The sequence below is a fragment of the Herpailurus yagouaroundi genome, unplaced genomic scaffold (assembly GCF_014898765.1).
Source record: "Herpailurus yagouaroundi ecotype Mexico unplaced genomic scaffold, PumYag 215, whole genome shotgun sequence".
In the NCBI taxonomy this organism is placed as follows: Eukaryota; Metazoa; Chordata; class Mammalia; order Carnivora; family Felidae; genus Herpailurus; species Herpailurus yagouaroundi.
In genome coordinates this window covers 3755980-3772746 of record NW_024412446.1, presented here as the reverse complement: position 1 = coordinate 3772746, position 16767 = coordinate 3755980, and the positions used below count along the sequence as shown (strand labels likewise).

Below are 16767 nucleotides of genomic sequence, written 5' to 3'. Positions count from 1 at the left end.
GAGGGGGAGAGAAGAGGACCGGGAGAGGGAGAGAGGGGGAGGGGTAGGGAAGGGGGAGGGAGAAAGGGAAAGAGAGGGAGGGGGAGGGGGAACGAGGGGGAGAGGGGGAGGAGGAAAGGGGGGAAGGGAGAGGGGGGGGGGAGGAGAGAGTCACAGAAGCGGAAGAAGGAGAGGAAGCAGCTCCTGGGTTCTGTGCTGTGCCTGCCGTGCGTGTCTGTCTGCAGCCTTCAGCCACCACAGCCTTTTCTTTGAACGAGCCTCTAAGGCGATCTGCTCTTTGCCAGCCGCAGAGCCCTAACTAAGCAGAAAGAAACAAGAAAGCATACAGACAGAAAACTGCGAGGAAAGGTGCCCAAAACATAGCCATTCCTTCCTCTAAGTGGGGCTTCTATGGGTTCTTGTTTTACTATGTTCCATCCCCCAGCAGTTTTCTCCAGGAAGCATGGATTAAGATCTTCTTGGAAAAGCCCAAACAGAAGCACGCCCCCGGGACCCATGGTAGCGGCTGCCATCGGCTGGGCCCCTCTCTCATCCATTCTGGAAGTGCTGTGCCTGTGCTGACCTCGTCCGCATGGCCTTCTCCCCTCTCCCTAGGCCTTCTAGTACTTTCCCTTTCTGGAGCTGGACTTGCTTCCCCTGCACCTGGGTCTTTTCACAGCACCTGCCCAGGGGGAGGCCTCCTTCTATGTCTTGGTTGCTCCCTAAGTTCCTTAGAGACTGCCCTGTTCTCTTGGCCAGAATAGAAGCAGAACGCCCCGGGGCAACTGAAGGCGGGCGTTTCCAAATGGTTGGGGTCCAAGGCTTCGGTGTCCAGCTGACCCCAATTCCAGGCTGAACCACCTCCTAGCTATGCATCCTCGGGCAAGTTTCATAACTTCCCTGTGCTCCAGTCTGCTTTCCTGTAAAATGGTTTCCCGTTACTTCCACCTTATCGGAGTTGAGAGTCATGCCTAAGATAATAGATACGACACCTTTAGAAAGGTGCCGGCCTCCATAAATATCAGTTATGATTTCTGGAAAGACTTGCCAACACCCTGAGGTCTCTTCCAAGGCTGTGCACCCTCAGAGAGGGAGGAGTCCCTGCGTGTGTTCCTTCTGACTGAGGTTCTCCGTGTGGTTAAGCTGAAGCTCCTGTTCGCCACCTGCTGTCACTGAACACCACAGTGTTTCCTGCCATCCTTCCCCCTTTGTGTCTCAGAAGCAGCGGCCTTGCTGATTGGGCTCATCTGGGGCTTGGCATCAGGAACAGCCTGACCACTCTGGGGATTGCGGGGAGCTATCCTACCCTGGCCCATCTGCTCCTGCTGTTGCCTTCCTTTAGGCCTTTTGGGGGAGGCTTGGCGGGGGGGGGGGGGGGCTCAGATCTTTTCAATTCAATGCAATAAACCCTGACTGAGCCCCTATTACAGACTGGTCCCTGGGACAGGCACTGGGGCCTGCACAGGATAAGTCTCAGTCCCAGAGGAGACCCACGGGGGAATTAAAGGACCCATTGTCTTAGAGTGGGTGGGAAGAAGGTGTCAAGCAGGGATGTCCCGGGCCTGAGGGCACTGCGGTAGAGAGAGGCAAGTGTGAATTTTAGGAGCTATGGAATGCTTAAGGACAGCCTTCAATCTCATCTAACCTAATCAGCCCAATCCAATCACTGAGCTAATTAAATCTATTCCGCTGGATGGAGGGCGGATGTGTTCTGGGCACATGCTCTTTAATGATCTTTGGGAACTGCGCACTCTCGTCGGACCTGGGTGTAGGGGGTGGGTGTTTTTTCCTTTTAAACTAACTTCAAAAATAGATAAAAATCTTTACAATATTAAGAAAAATTTTTTTTTTCTAAAAGGGAAACTTCAGAACTGCAGGCCTTTCCCCGTGGCTTCTGCATGTGCTGGGAACAGAGGCTGTCCACTGGGAAGGTATTGCAGGACCAGCCTGGAGAGGAGGCTGTGTCTGGCTGGAAGGAGTAACCCCCACCCCCCTTTATATGAGCCTGTCGGTTAGAGGCTGGGTCCAAACAATAAAGCATGTTTATGTATAGCTGTATTATGCACATCCTTAAAAAACTGCACAACGAATTCAAGAATACACACAAATGCACCGTTGTTACAAATATTCCAGGGCTCCAGAAAGAGTGAAAAGTCTTGCACACCCAACTGGGCTGCCTTCCCCTGAGCAGCTCTCAGTATAGTAGGCATCTTGCCAGAATTTCTCTGCGTGCTATTTGCATACGTGTGCATTTATAAATACAGAGTTTCGTGGGGCGCCTGGGTGGCTTGGTCGGTTAAGCGTCCGACTTCGGCTCAGGTCATGATCTCATGGTCCGTGAGTTCGAGCCCCGCGTCGGGCTCTGTGCTGACAGCCCAGAGCCTGGAGCCTGTTTCAGATTCTGTGTCTCCCTCTCTCTGGCCCTCCCCCGTTCACGCTCTGTCTCTGTCTCAAAAATAAATAAACGTTAAAAAAAATTAAAAAAAAAAATAAATAAATACAGAGTTTTGTTTAGCATGTGAGTACTTTTCCTACAAATGTGACCAAACTGCTTGTATTGTTCTGTAACTTGCTTTTCTCACTTACCAATATGTCTTAGAAATTTTCCCCAAGGGACCTCCAGGTCTTTCTTACCCGCTTTAACTGTTGCAGGGAGGTGGGGGAAGGCACATGCGTTTGCCCTCCTCAATGGAATCATCCTCCTGTTGATGAACATTTATAACAGAATTTGTTTCCAATTGGAAACAGAAGCTGTTTCCAATTATTTGCTGTCACACACAGCTCTGCAGAAAAGATCTTTAGCCATGCTTCTTGGGGGTACATTTGTAAGTATTTCTGTAGGACGAAATTGCTAGGTGAAGGGGGATGGGTGCTTTTTTATTCGGATGGATCCCTCCAAGTCCCCACCCACCTCCCCGCCCAAAGGCTCTACCAGTTTACTCTGTCAACAGCTGGCTGGTCTGCCCTCCATAGGGATGGGTGGCTTCTTTGCTGGCGTCTCCCCTTCTGCCTGTTCCTTTTGCAGTCCCCTGGGCTCTCCTACAGACCTTGGCCAAACGTCATCTTCCTGTCCTCTGCTACCCAACTGTGCCAAAGGCCCCATTCTAAGGACTCCAAGTGCAATCTCAAAACATAGACCAATTAATCAAGGACCGATGACTCTCGTTTTGAAATGACTCTTGTTTTCCACAACAGGATGTGCTGCAGGGTTTGGAGCAATCCATTAACCAATATTGATTCAGTCTGCAAACTCCTTCATTCATTCACTGATTTACAACGTTGGGTTCTGGGCTAGTTGTTTTGGAACCCTGACCCTCAAAGGGCATGCTCTCATTGGATGGAGCAAGACATGCAAATACCTTGTGTTGCTAGGTACATTTATACATATTATATTATATTATATTATATTATATTATATTATATTAATAGCCACCTGGCTGTTAAACTGTTTTAAATGTTCAAAAAGAGAGGGAGAGATCTCAGCAGGGGAGGGACCAGAGATGCTTTGGGGATAGAAGAGTCTAACAGACCAGCACTAAGATTTATTAGTCTACAGTGAATGATTCCTGGGGCTGTCCAGCCCTTTTGTCACAACATAAACAAACGCAGGGACTTCTCTATCCCCGGGCAACAGTTCTTTTCAAGAGTGAAGGAGGAGGGGAAAAATAGGGTGGAGCTGTCTTTTCCAAGCCTCTCTTCCCCTGCCTCTGTCCAAGGGCTGTGCAGGTCAGCAGGCTATTTACATTCCTTTCTTCCTTCCTTCATTATGGTTGATATTTCTAAAAGATTTGTGATTATCTAACCTCCCCAGTTGGCAAGAAAAAGATGAAATGGCTTTCAGCCTGTGTATGGAAGTGTCCTCTACAGACTTTTTTTTTTTTTTTTTGCCCCTTATTAAAAAAAAAAAAAAAATCAGAAACCAAGGCGACACTGTTCAGAGCTCAGATAGCAAGCTGCTTGTGAATCAAAAGATAACATGGTATGCTGGGTAGCAGGACCCAACCAAAGAGTATTCTGATTTATTAACTTGTCTCCTGAGTAAGATAAAGTGGGTGAGTCAGTAGACATTGGAGCTTCCTTTCCTCTGCCTGGGTCCAAGGAGGAAGTAAGCCATTGAGAGTAAGTTACTAGCATCTGATGCCAGTGCAGCGAGGGTCGCAGCTAACTCTGCCCTGATGGATGGGTACCATACAAGGTCTAGACTTTGGACTCCAATGGGGCTGCCATGTCAGTGCCATTTCCAGCTAATCTCTTTTTTCCATGCACTCAGTAGGGGACTTTTTCTTTCTTTAGTTCCTAGTGTTAAAGGCAGTTTAATTTAGTTACATCAAATCTGAAGGCTAACCAGAGCTTAAATGGACTGTAAATTACTGAAGGGGGACCTCAGAGATCATTCTACAATTTTCCATCCATCCATCCTTCCATCTAGGAATTATAAGAGCTGATATTTTCCTTTAAGAAGCTTATAGTATATTGGGGGCATATTACACAGACACATATAACTTTTTTTTTTTTTAATTTTTTTTTCAACGTTTATTTATTTTTGGGACAGAGAGAGACAGAGCATGAATGGGGGAGGGGCAGAGAGAGAGGGAGACACAGAATCTGAAACAGGCTCCAGGCTCCGAGCCATCAGCCCAGAGCCTGACGCAGGGCTCGAACTCCCGGACCGTGAGATCGTGACCTGGCTGAAGTCGGACGCTTAACCGACTGCGCCACCCAGGCGCCCTTATAACTTTTAATCTATGATGGATTATTTGAGTGTCTGCCTCTCTTGCTAGAAGAAGATTTTTTTTTTAATTTTTAAATTTATTTATTTATTTTTGAGAGGGAGAGAGAGTGAGAAGGGGAGTGGCAGAGAGAGGGAGAGAATCCCAAGCAGGGTCCATACTGTCAGTGTAGAGCCTGATGCAGGGCTCGAACTCACGAACCATGAGATCATGACCTGAGCTGAAATCAAGAGTCAGACGCTTAACTGACTGAGACACCCAGATGCTCCACAGAAGATTCTTCTATCTGAGAAGAATGAGGTCAGTCCTTTTCACTGCCTAACACAGTGTGAGACACACAGCACATGTTCAGTAAATGAGCGACTCAGCAGGAAGTGAACCAGAAGTGGGGCTGGAAGTTTCAAGGCCTGTGAGGGGCAGTATGTGGATCAGAGGGTGGCTGCCAGAGAGCAGTGAGGTGATCATTGGTAAGGCGATAGCTGGAGCCACGATGTGGAACTTGGACTTTATTATGTCCCTGGAAAGACCTTCATAGGTATCAAGCAGGAGAGACGCGTGATAAAGTAGGCTCTTTCTCTCTCTTTCATGCATCCATTTATTCATTCATTCCATTCAATACAATTTATCAAGCATCATCTATATGTAAGACACCATGCAAAATACTGAAATATAAAGAACAGAACGAAGAGAAGCGTATTTTCAAAGAGCTCACAATCTGGTAGGGGAGAAAGATAAGTAAACAGATGATTATAATGTGTAAATTTTATGCTAGAGATTCACACAGAATACTCCAGGATGGCCTTCTGGAGGAGGTAACATTTGAGCTGAATCTTGAAGGACGCATAAGGGTCAGGTAAGGAAAGGGTGGGAAGGGTGTTGCTGGCAGGGAGAGAGCGGGGAGAACATGTGATGCTTGGGAATAGCCACCCACAGTTTGGGGTAGCTGGAGCATTATGTGGGAGGCTGGGGAGCCGAGGGGTGCTGCTGAAAAAGCAGGCAGGGGCCAGAGCAGAAAGGGCCATGGGGAGACTCCTGGGCTTCATCCAGCAATGAAGACGGAAGATGCTCAGATTTGTATCTTACAAAGAGTATGTTGATGCAGAGAATGGATTGCAGAGGGACTGGATGGGCAGCAGGGATACCACTGAGGCAGCTGTTGTTCTTGGCTAGGTAGGGAATCACAAAAGACTGAATTAAAGAAGTGTTTGGGGTGGGAGATAATAATAGCTAGCATCCACTGAGCGCTTACTGTATGCCTTCTACATGAAGGCATTCACTCAGTCTTCCAGTTAGCCTCTGAGATAGGAACCGTCATTCCCATTTTCCAGATGAGAAGAAGGAGGCACAAGGTCACTCTCTAGTGAATGCATATTTGTACTCAGACCACTTATAGGGTTGGGGGATCAGCAGTGTTGGGGTGCATGTATGGGGTGGGGAAGAGGATGAGTTAGACTGTTGATTTGAGGTGCCCATGGGGCTCTGCTGGGAGGGGTTCAGCAGTGCCTTGGTTGGGAGTAGCCTCTGAGAGTCATGGTCAAGGGCAAGTGCATTCAAGGAGACTACAGGTTGGGAGAGGACAGAAACAGCGTCTTGGGGAATCCATCATGGAAGGTGTGAACAGAGAAAGAACTGCTCATGGAGAGGACTAAGAAGGAAGCCAGACCAGAGGGACAAGTGTCTCAGGTGGGCATGGTCCACAGCTCACTTGCCACTGAGAAACCAGGTAGGGTAACAACTGAGGAGTGAGGAGTATCCCTATCAACAAAGATGGACTTTGGCCACAAAGATTTCATAGGTCACCTCGATGAAGAACAGTTTTGATGGGGCACCAGAGGTGGGCTGGGTAGTATAAGGGAGGTGAAAAAGGATAGACAGGTGTCCAGAATGTTCTGGAGTCTCTTTGTTAGAGAAGGGAGGAGAGGGAGAGGCGCCAAGACAGAGGGGAGGCAGGGTAGAGTGATTTCATCTTCTTACAAGACTTGAGCCTCTTTTTGTGGACTTATCTTGGGATTCCCCCAACAGGGCTGCGATATTGGTTCATCCTAGCCAATCAACAAGGCTTCTCCTCCCTCCTCCACCCCCTGCCATCACCTCCACCTTGATAAAAGCAAGCCCTCATATCATGTAGGAAAAAATGGTGAAAACCTATTGGAAAAACCATGTGGGGATCTGGAGGACTTTCTGTTTTAGAGGCTAAGTGGTAACAAGCAGTTAAGTAGCTAGCTAGTAAATGCTTAGCTGGTTCTTATTTTTGTCTATTTATGGGAAACAAGGTACCCTGTTAATCATGGAGAGAATGGCCACACAGCAGGCTCTCTCGCCTCCCGGTGCCTCCCTGGTGTTTTCTGGAGCAGAATCGGATGCTGCCATATTCCTGTGGCTCCAGCTCTGGCAGTTTGGAAGTTGCTGAAGGCGTGTATAACAAGTTCTCTCTTCTGCCTTGAAAAGGCCAAATGGGCAAGCCTCCATTTCTAATGGGAACCGTTAAGCAGATACTACAGGCCACGGGTCTGCCTGTCAGATTGACGAATGAGTCTTCTCTTTTGAAAGTCACTTAGGAAGTTGTATTTGGAAGCTTGAGAGGAGCTGTCAAGAGCAGACGGGGGCACCCTGCCCAACAGCTGAGGCTGTTTACTTGGGGGTAGGGTAGGGGAGACTGTTTCTTATTGTGAGCCATGGTAGGATTCCCTCCAAATGTTGGAAGTGTGGCCAACCTACATTAAAGGCAAAGGCTTAAGCTTCTGCAGGAGCCAGCTGGGCCCACACATCCTGCCAATGACCTAATTGGGCCCAGCAGGACCCAAACATTTGTATATACCTTTATTTACAGCCCCAAACAGGCTAGCAGGCAGCTGCTTGATGTACGGTATGGTGTGCTGATGGGCGTTCTCGTGGTACTTTGGATACACCCCAAGTGAGGAACCAACACAGAGTCTAGGTTTTGGGATTGGAACCCTTCTCGTTCCCAGGGGCTAACGAGTGGTAGTGGAAGGGGTTCTTGGTGAGAACAGGATACCTCTGGCCAGTGATTTTCAACCCTGGCTCCCCAAGGCATTTCTGAAACCTTGACATATAAATCCAGGACCAAGTTTTCCAGGAAATTTTCTGAACAGTGGGGCTGATGGCTACCCGACTGCCCAGGATCTCCAGATTCATTCTCAGACCTACCAAGAGGTACAGGCAAAATGGCTGAATAAATATTTAGAAATATTTAGAAAACAAAAGTTACCACCAGGCACTTTGAGGCAGGGACGGGATATGATAAAAATCTTCTGATATCAAATCATGACTGAGAGTTCCATCAGGATTAGCAATCACCTTAAATTAGGGCAAAGAGTCTGACTGGTGATGTCAACATTGAAGACAGTTAGTCTCGGGCTCTTACCACACGGAAGTCCTAGCTTTGCATTTGCACATCTATTCGCTCACTCATGTGATTCTCCCCAAATTCCAAAATTCTCTGTCCCGTCCCTCTCATCTGTTGCATCCATTCCCATGTACACAGATGGTCTCTACCTGACCCATTTCATGAGCTCTCCATTTGATTAGGGTCTGTGAGTATATTGCCAGAATGATACAGATATCATCCATCACAGTCTGGCTTAGCCTCAGGGAGAAGAACCCTCAGGGCACATTTGCATGGGAGTTTTGGTAGAGGTGGGAGGGGTGAGTCAGGGAGAGCATTAGAGTACAGCACTTGAGTGCTATTTGAGCAGAGGGTACAGATTTGGGCACGAGAGTGCACTCATTCTTTGAACAATGCACATTTACTGAGCTCACTCATAAGCAAGGCACTGATGGTATAGAATCTTGGGAAGCTCCCCGTCTGCGGTGGGACAAGGCCTGATGGAGGCTGAAGAAGTCAGTTCTTAAAAGGCAAGGTGTAAGGAGCAGTGATGCACCAGGGGAAGTCAAGTCCCACAGAGAGTTCTGTGTCTCATAGGAGTGTGACAAAATTGCCAAGAAACCCACCTCATTCTGTCAGTGCTCCAAGGCTGGGAGTGGGTCTTGCTCATCTTCATTTACCTAGCACACAAGAGGTGCTCAGTGAATATTTGTTGAAGGAATAAATGAATGTACAGAGTGTTGAGTGGAGCAACTAGCTGCTTCTTGGGGGTCAGAGGATGGGACAGAGAAAGTCTTCTTAAAGACGGTGATCTTTGAGCTGTATCTGGAAGTGTGAATAGGCCTTTGCCAGGTAGATAAGACAAGGACGGGGTGCTGGGCAGAGGGAACAATGGGTTCAAATGCACGACGCAGGCATCGAAGACCGCTGAGTGTTTGGCTGGTGTATGGTACATGTCGGTCAACCATCAGAAGCCATTCTTAAGGGTTGAGTTCTTGCAAGTTGTGGGAAGTGCAGGAATTTGAGAGTTTTGGGTAGGGTAACAATGTGATCACCCCGTGTGTGGGTTGACAAAGCATGCCCAGAACCCCTCTTCTGAAGTTTTAGGAATGCTATTTACCCCGCTCCTGCTTCTCACTAGCAGGAACCCAGGTTCTGCACCCCCGGACCTGGGGAGCAGGTCTAGACTCCAGGCCTCTGGGCTTCCAGTCTGGTTTTCTCTCCACAGATAGATCTGGGCTCAAAGCTGAGCCCTGCTCTTCCCCTACGATGCAACCTTAAGCAAGTTACTGAACTGCGCAGCTCTGTCATCTGGAACATGGAGATAACATTATCCCCTTTTTGGGGTTGCTGAGGGGGGTTCGATGAAATAATGCATGTCAAGCGTCTCTGGGTGCTCAATGCCTGGCAGGAAGCGTGTGCTCAGTTAGAGGTGAGTGGTATTACTCTACCCTTCCAGGGTTCTAGTTCCGCTCTAGTGTATCATCCCACTGTGTGGGTGTCTGGTGGTGATGTCCTGGGATCATGCAGCTCCTACAGTAGCTGAGCTGATCAGAGGAGCCTTTCTCAGGTTGTCTTCCAGGTTGTCCAGGAAGGCAGAGGGGCATAGCTTGGCTTAATTGGGTTTGGGGCAAATACTGATTTTAAAAGAGTAATCTTCGGTCCGGGTTACAGCGCAATTGTGTGCTCTTTTGGAATTAAAAAAAAAAAAAGAAAAAATATCAAAGGAAGATTGTACATAATTTGGTATGGGTGGGCTGATTTCTACCACGCAAGAGGACGTTCCCATTCACAAAGGGATTCATGGTACTTTACATCACCAGTGCCTCTTACTGCGCTCACTCAGGAGTCCATTTCCCTCACGTGATTCACACCAACTTTCCAGGAAAGGGCCTCTTGTTCCCCCACGGTCTTGTCACCCCTGCCCTTCTTGCAAGATTCCCTTGAGCTTTGAGCCAAAGCAGCAGAATCCTGGAACGGGGACAAGGTAGCCACTACAGGCTGTAAGAGGAACCATGACTTTATCTGCCACCAAGAAAGAAAAAGCACCGCCAATTTTAACTATCAGATGCAGCTGATTGAGAAACAAATCCCGATTTCAGAAATGTTAAAATGTGAAAAAAAAAAAAATACAAGAGACTCTTGAACAATACAGGTAAGCGTGGGTCCACTTACATGAGGATTTTTTTTTTTTTGATAAATACAGCACAGTACCATAAAAGTATTTTCTCTTCCCTAGATTTTCTTAACATTTTCTTTGCTCTAGCCTACTTTATTGTAAGAATACAGGATGTAATACATACCACATACAAAATTATGTCTTAACTGACTCTGTTATCTGTAAGGCTTCTGGTCAACCGTAGGCTATTACTAGTTAAGTTTCTGGAGAGTCGAAATTTAATATGTAGATTTTCAATGGCCCCCGGGGTTGGTGCCCCTAACCCCCATGTTGTTCAAAAGTCAATGGTACCTCTTTTTTTTTTTTTTTTTGAGACAGAGAGAGACAGAGCATGAGCAGGGAAGGGGCAGAGAGAGAGGGAGACACAGAATCCGAAGCAGGGTCCAGGCTCTGAGCTGTCAGCACATGGGGCTCGAACTCATGGATGGTGAGATCATGACCTGAGCTGAAGTCAGACGCTCTACAGACTGAGCCACCCAGGCGCCCCCAAAAGTCAATGGTACTTCTTAGAATCACTGAAATGCAGTGTTTGAGGACCTGGTCAGCTGGATACTAATGGCAGAATGAGAACATACCAAAGGCACCAATCCCCAAGTTATACATGGCTGAATATAATTTATTATTTTTTGTTTGTGAAAGAAACCACTAGTTCATAGGCTCTGTGGGGACAGACACTGGGTCTGTTTTGTTCACTTCTGTATCTCCACCACCTCGTTTATGGTTGGGGTTCAACAAATATTTGCTGAATGAATAAAAAAAACAACAACAAAGAGCCACATTATAAAACATGTGGAAAACCCAGAGAAGAGCATAAATCATTCATAAATTCCCCCACTGTGGGTATTTTGGCTTATTTCCTTCGAATCTTATTTCCTATGAATATGCTCTTTTATATACATGTAAACATAATTTATTTTTAGATTTAGCTCTGGGATGTGTTTTTGTATTTCTCTATTAATATGAATGAAACGAGGAAATAAGAAAATGCAGAAATGCTTTGAAGATTTGTAAAATGTTTAACCAAATATCTTATTATTAGTTATAATAATCATAACCATACTGCTATGAATGAGGCTGATTTTCTGAGAACACACTTCAAAGCAAACAACAGATTTGTTCTCTGAAGCTGGGCATGTGTGGTCCCTGCGTCCTGTCCTGTTCACCATGGGGAGTCCCTGTGTTTCGTTTTGGGAAGAGTGAGAGGCTCGTGGTTTCTTAGAAGTCCTGAGCCCCAGCTTCCCACCCAGCCCAGAAATATCTTTAGTGTCACTAATGGAGCGTAAATCCTTGCCTGGGAAAACTCAAGCCTGACAAAAGATTCTACTATTTGCTCCAGCCAGTACCTGAAGATCGGGCCTGTCTCCTTGTCTTTGTGGGCAGATAGGAGCCTAACTCTGGCAAGCCCCACTTAGCAACCCAGGTGGGTTTCGCATGGACTAATGTCCCCTTCCTGCTTGCTGTCATTTTTTACTTCGCTGACTCTGCTCCAGGCCCCTCTGGTCCCCTCCCTTCCCCCTCCCTTTTCTTTAAAATGCCCAGTCATCTCTGTACACACACACGTTGAGTCCCATTCATGCTGAACCCTTGTCCCTATTGCAATGGGGGACAAACTTATTTCTGATTAAAATCTGTCCTTGCCACTTTCACTAGTGTTCAGGCTTTGCTTATTGCTGGCAGTACTTGAAAGCCCATGAGGCTAACAGCTTGGGTTCTGGGCTCACCAGGGCTGTCTGTCCGTCGGCATGCCTTGACTTATTAGTCCATGTTCTCACCCTTCCCAACTCCAATCCTCAGCCCTGAACTTGGCCCCTGGCTGAAGCCCCTGCCTCAGCCTCTGGGGCCTGTGGAGGCCAGCCAGGCTCCCAGCCGCCTCTGCCCTTGCCTCAAAGCCAACATCCCCACCACCGTGTGCTGCAGTGGAGGCTGATCTTGGCCTTCAACAAGTACCCAGGCATTAAGTACAGGGAACAGTTTGGGGGCCCCACACCATCAATGCCTTCCCAGAGATTCAAAAGCATAACTCGCTTAGAGATTTCAAACCAGTTTCTAGGAGCGCCTGGGTGGCTCAGTTGGTTAAGCGTCCGACTTCCGCTCAGGTATAATCTCACGGTTTGTGAGTTCGAGCCCTGCGTCGGCTCTCTGCTGTGAACACAGAGCCCGCTTTGGATCCCCTGCCCCTCCCCTGATCTCTCTCTCTCAAAAATAAATAAATGTTAAAAAAAAATGAAACCAGTTTCTAATACAGAAGGTCATTTTATAAAGTGGCTAAAGGGCTGTGGTCATTACTAGATGAGAGATGACATTTAAGCCCCATTTTAGAAACAGCTGAGCACATAAGTTGCATGTGTATTTCTTCGCTGACTATTCACTGTTCTGATTCTCCCTTCCTCACCCTCTAAACCCAATGCTCCCACCACTCATTGACCTCTCTCTTTGCCTCAGCCTCCCAGGGTGGGTTGTCTCAGATGATCTGTGGTTTAGGACTCACAGTCTCTCCAGTGTTTATTCCAGGTAAACCAGGAAATAAGAGAAGGAAAGTGTCCCTGTGTCTGTCTGCAGTCCTGCTTTGAGACCTCCTCCCTATTGAGGATTTGTGAAGTTCTCCCTTCTGAGATGTGAAAGCCACGTCAGACATGAGGCTGCTCCAGTCCTCACACCCCTGACACGCAGAGTTGATGTAACAGTCCTAGCCGGCTGGAGGGTCGCCTCCCTGGTGTGAAGCCAGAGAGAGGGGGCAGGAACGGGCGCAAGAGACTCCCCTCCACTTACACTCTTATGAGAGTGACGCCCCCATCCCTTTTCCTTTTTGTAGATCACTGTGAGTCGTATCAACACTGGCTAGCAGGTTCCCCTGGCATCCACCGATCCCCTGCCCTCTCAAGAGATTTTTTTTTTTTTTGCCCCCAGAAAGTTCTAGAAAAAAACCCCAACCAATTCAGTGAAAAAGAAAGTAACTCGGGTTTCTCTCACACCCAACTTTAGGAACCGACAATTGGGTTACAGAGGTTAGCTGACACCCTTCTCTAATTTCTGGGTCAGCCCCTCTCCTGGACCCAGCCCTGCTCGGGCCTCCTGAAGGCTCAGAGTCTTCCAGGAGTGGGAGTCCCATTTCCCCTCCTCATGGCTCTGCAGGCGGCTGGTGTGGGCCCGGGACCACTGATCCAGGGAGCCCAGGAACTTACCCTCTGCTCCTGGGTGGCCACGAAAGTCTGGAACCCTGGAGCCACCCCAAAGCCCAGCTCTTGGATGAAAGGCGGCTCAGACTGACTGTGGATCTGAACTTTCACTCCTGCTTCAAACGTCGTTTCCTCTGAAAGAACAAAGACAGACAGAGCCATGGGTCAGTGACAGCAGGTGCTCACGGAGTCTTGGGATTGAGAAGCTCAAAGGGACGTTAGAAAGGTCACATGGCAGACAGCATAATGGCCTGAAAAGACATCCATATCATCATCCCTGAAAAGTGGGAGGACGTCACCTTGCATGGCAGAAGGGACCCTGCAGATGCGATTAAGTTAGGGACCTGGAGATGGGAAGGTTATCCTGGATTATCTGAGTGGCCCAATGTCCTCATGAGAGTCTTCGTGAGACGGAGGCAGGAGGGTCAAAGTCAGAGAGAGAATGGAAGAAAGTGTGCTGCTGGCTTTGGTCGTGGAGGCAGGAGCCACAAACCGATGGATGCAGGCAGGTGCTAGAAACCGGATAAAGCAGGGGGATAGATTTTCCCCTGGGGCCCCCACAAGGAATGTAACCCTGCCAGCCCCAGATTTTAACCCAGTGAGATAGGTTTTGGACTTCCGGCCTCCATAACTGTGACATGGCAAATCTGTGCTGTTTGGGGTCACTGTTTGTGGAATCTGTGACAGTAGCGGTCAGAAGCGAATTCAGGCCAGTTGGGCCAACTCTTCGCCTGGGTCTCCAAAAGTAGAAAATGGGATTATGAAGTGAGTCATTCACCTTTATTTTATTCGCTAGCTTCTCTACTCGGCCATGAGCTGAAGGTGAGGGGATCAGAGGAGGAAAACATGATGACACAGTGGTAGAAATAAAAATACAGGGCTTGCTTGTATGCCAAGGTGCCCGCCCCTTGGAGCTTCTGGAGGTGGGCCACTGGTAGAGAAGCTTTGGCCTCTCTTTAATTTGGCAAGAGAAATGGCCCCTGGCAGTGGGAGGTGGCAAGGGTGGTGGAAGGCGATGGGATAGCAGAGCCTGGCTCATCTTATAATGTTCAAAATTGGTGGAGGACCCTTTACTGGGTCTCCTCTTGTCTTGCTCTTTCCAGACAGCCTGCGGAACGAGGTTTCCAAAATGCAAAACCTGCACAGGTCTCTCCCGTGCTGATAAGGAGCCCAGCCTCCGTAACCTGCTCCTGTTCCAGCCTTGCTCTGGGCAACCTCCTGCTTCATGGCACCATGTGTCCAACCCTCCAGGGCTGCCCAGATTGGTTGTTACTCGTCTCTGCTCTGCATGGAGGCGCACGCCTTTCCTTTTGCCTGGAAAGCCTTTCAAACTCGTCTACCCGGCCAATCTCCCTACGCATCACTGAAGATTCAGGCCCCCAACCCCACCCAAAGCAAACCCTTCTCTTGCTCTGTTGTACTCTTTCCATATGCCTGAAGAAGCTTCTGCCACACCAGAAGAATCCTTTATCTGACAGTCTTTCCACCAGGCTGGAGCATCCTGAGGCCAAGTTCTGGGCTATCTCCCTGGACCTCAAAGGCCCTGCACAGGGCCAGGCATATAGCAGGTACTCAGGGAAGGGCTGCTGAGTGAATAAGAGATTTGCGATTCAAACCTCACTCAGTTATTAATGGGCAAGGCCAATCTAGAGTCCAAATCAAGGAGTGTTCTAATTGAAGGGAATGGAGGGACACCTGGGTGGCTCAGTCAGTTGAGCACCTGACTCTTGATCTGGGCTCAGGTCATGATCTTGTGGTTCATGAGTTCAAGCCCCGTGTTGGGCCCTACGCTGACCGTGCAAAGCCTGCTTGGGATTCTCTCTCTCTCTTTCTCTCTGCCCCTCCCCCATCAAACTAAAGAAATAATCTTAAAGAAATAAAGAAATGGAATGGGGAGAGGATGGGTAAATGAAGGGATGAGGGAAGATGGCGTGAGGGAGAAATGGAGGTCGAGGTTGGGGAGGGAGGCAGGGGTTTGTTAGCACTGGGGCTACAGTCTGGGGATGAACACCGGAGGAAGGAAGGGCTGGGGCCAGCCGTGGGAATGGGCAAGACTCACGGACAGCCTGGGGGCCAGTGATGGAGGCAGGGGAGGGTGCAGGAGCTGGGTGAGAATTCCAAGGTAGGGGTACGTGGGAAGAAGGGCTTAGTAGGCACACAGGGGTTAGTGGGAAGGACAGGCAGGAGTTTCAGAGTCCAGACTTGGAACCCAGTGGCTGACATGGGATTTAGGCAGAAGGGACCCTCGGCCAGGAATCCTTTCATCATGATTTCGTGGAACTGGAGAGGATCCCAGGCAATCCACAATCACACCCCCTTCCCTCCAGCAGTCGAGTGTTCTGCTATCTCTTTACTCAGACTGTCCATGCAGACTGCTGCCCGAATGTCCCGGGATGCCTGTGTCCCTTGTTCCTCCCAGTACCCGTGGCCTAGCAGATGGACAGGCCCACAGGTGCGTCAGGGAGGGGGAATGCAGGACAGGGAGGAGGGGGGAGTACAAGAGAGGGAGGACGGAGGAAGGGGAGGAGGGGTGAGCCTGCCCAAGCAAGGGGTTGAAGAGAGGTCAGGAGCCCAAAGAACAGGCTCAGATGGGGAAGGAGCCCAGTGGCATGATGCTGGGATCACGGGGATCCCTGTGCTTGGATGAACTGAAAGTCTGTTCAGTGGCTGTGGGGGGCAGAAGGGGAGACATGCCAAAACTTGTTTTCTGGAGCTCTCAGAAGTTGCGTGCCTGCTGTATAACTGAGCTTAGAAAACCTTAGAGCCAGTAAGACAGGCTCAAAGGAGGGGTCCCCTGGCTTACAGGGAGAAAATGAAAAGTGAAGCCTTTTCTGTCAGAAATGCTTCAAGTAATGGGCGAAGCAGACAGGCCAGGCATGCCTGCCTTGTGAGAGCCGCCTAAGGCCAATCAGGCTGGGCTGGGATTCGGAAGGGAAGTTTATTCCAGAAGCAGCAGGGGCTGAGGCAGAGTAAATTCCTAAATAACCTCCTATTGTTACAAATATCCAGCAACAGGATGGGCACAGAAGAGAGTGATGGATAAGATTTCCACTCTCTTTAGAGAACTTCCTGCCCAGATGGAACATTCTAGAATCCGCGCTATCCAACATAGTAGCCGCTAGTCACATCAGGTGTGACAAGTGCAACTGAGGAACTGAACTTTTAATTAATTAACTAATTAATTACCTCCCCCCCCCAGCTTTACTGAGGTATAATTGACAAATTGTCAGATCAAGTATACAATATGATGATGTGATACATGTCCACATTTTGAAAGGGTTTCCCCCATCAAATTAATTAATACACCTATCACCTCACATATTTACCTTTTCGGCTTCCTTTATTTATTTTTAATTG

General features: G+C 48.5%; 1 protein-coding gene across 1 annotated transcript in view; it reads right to left on the bottom strand.

Moving 5' to 3' along the window:
• Nucleotides 1-16767, bottom strand: part of ASIC2 (acid sensing ion channel subunit 2) — a 1013351-nt gene that overhangs the window by 50894 nt on the left and 945690 nt on the right. The window contains exon 3 of the mRNA XM_040455226.1: nucleotides 13417-13544. Within this exon, the coding sequence (XP_040311160.1) occupies nucleotides 13417-13544 (128 nt within the window). The remainder of the gene's footprint in view (nucleotides 1-13416; nucleotides 13545-16767) is intronic.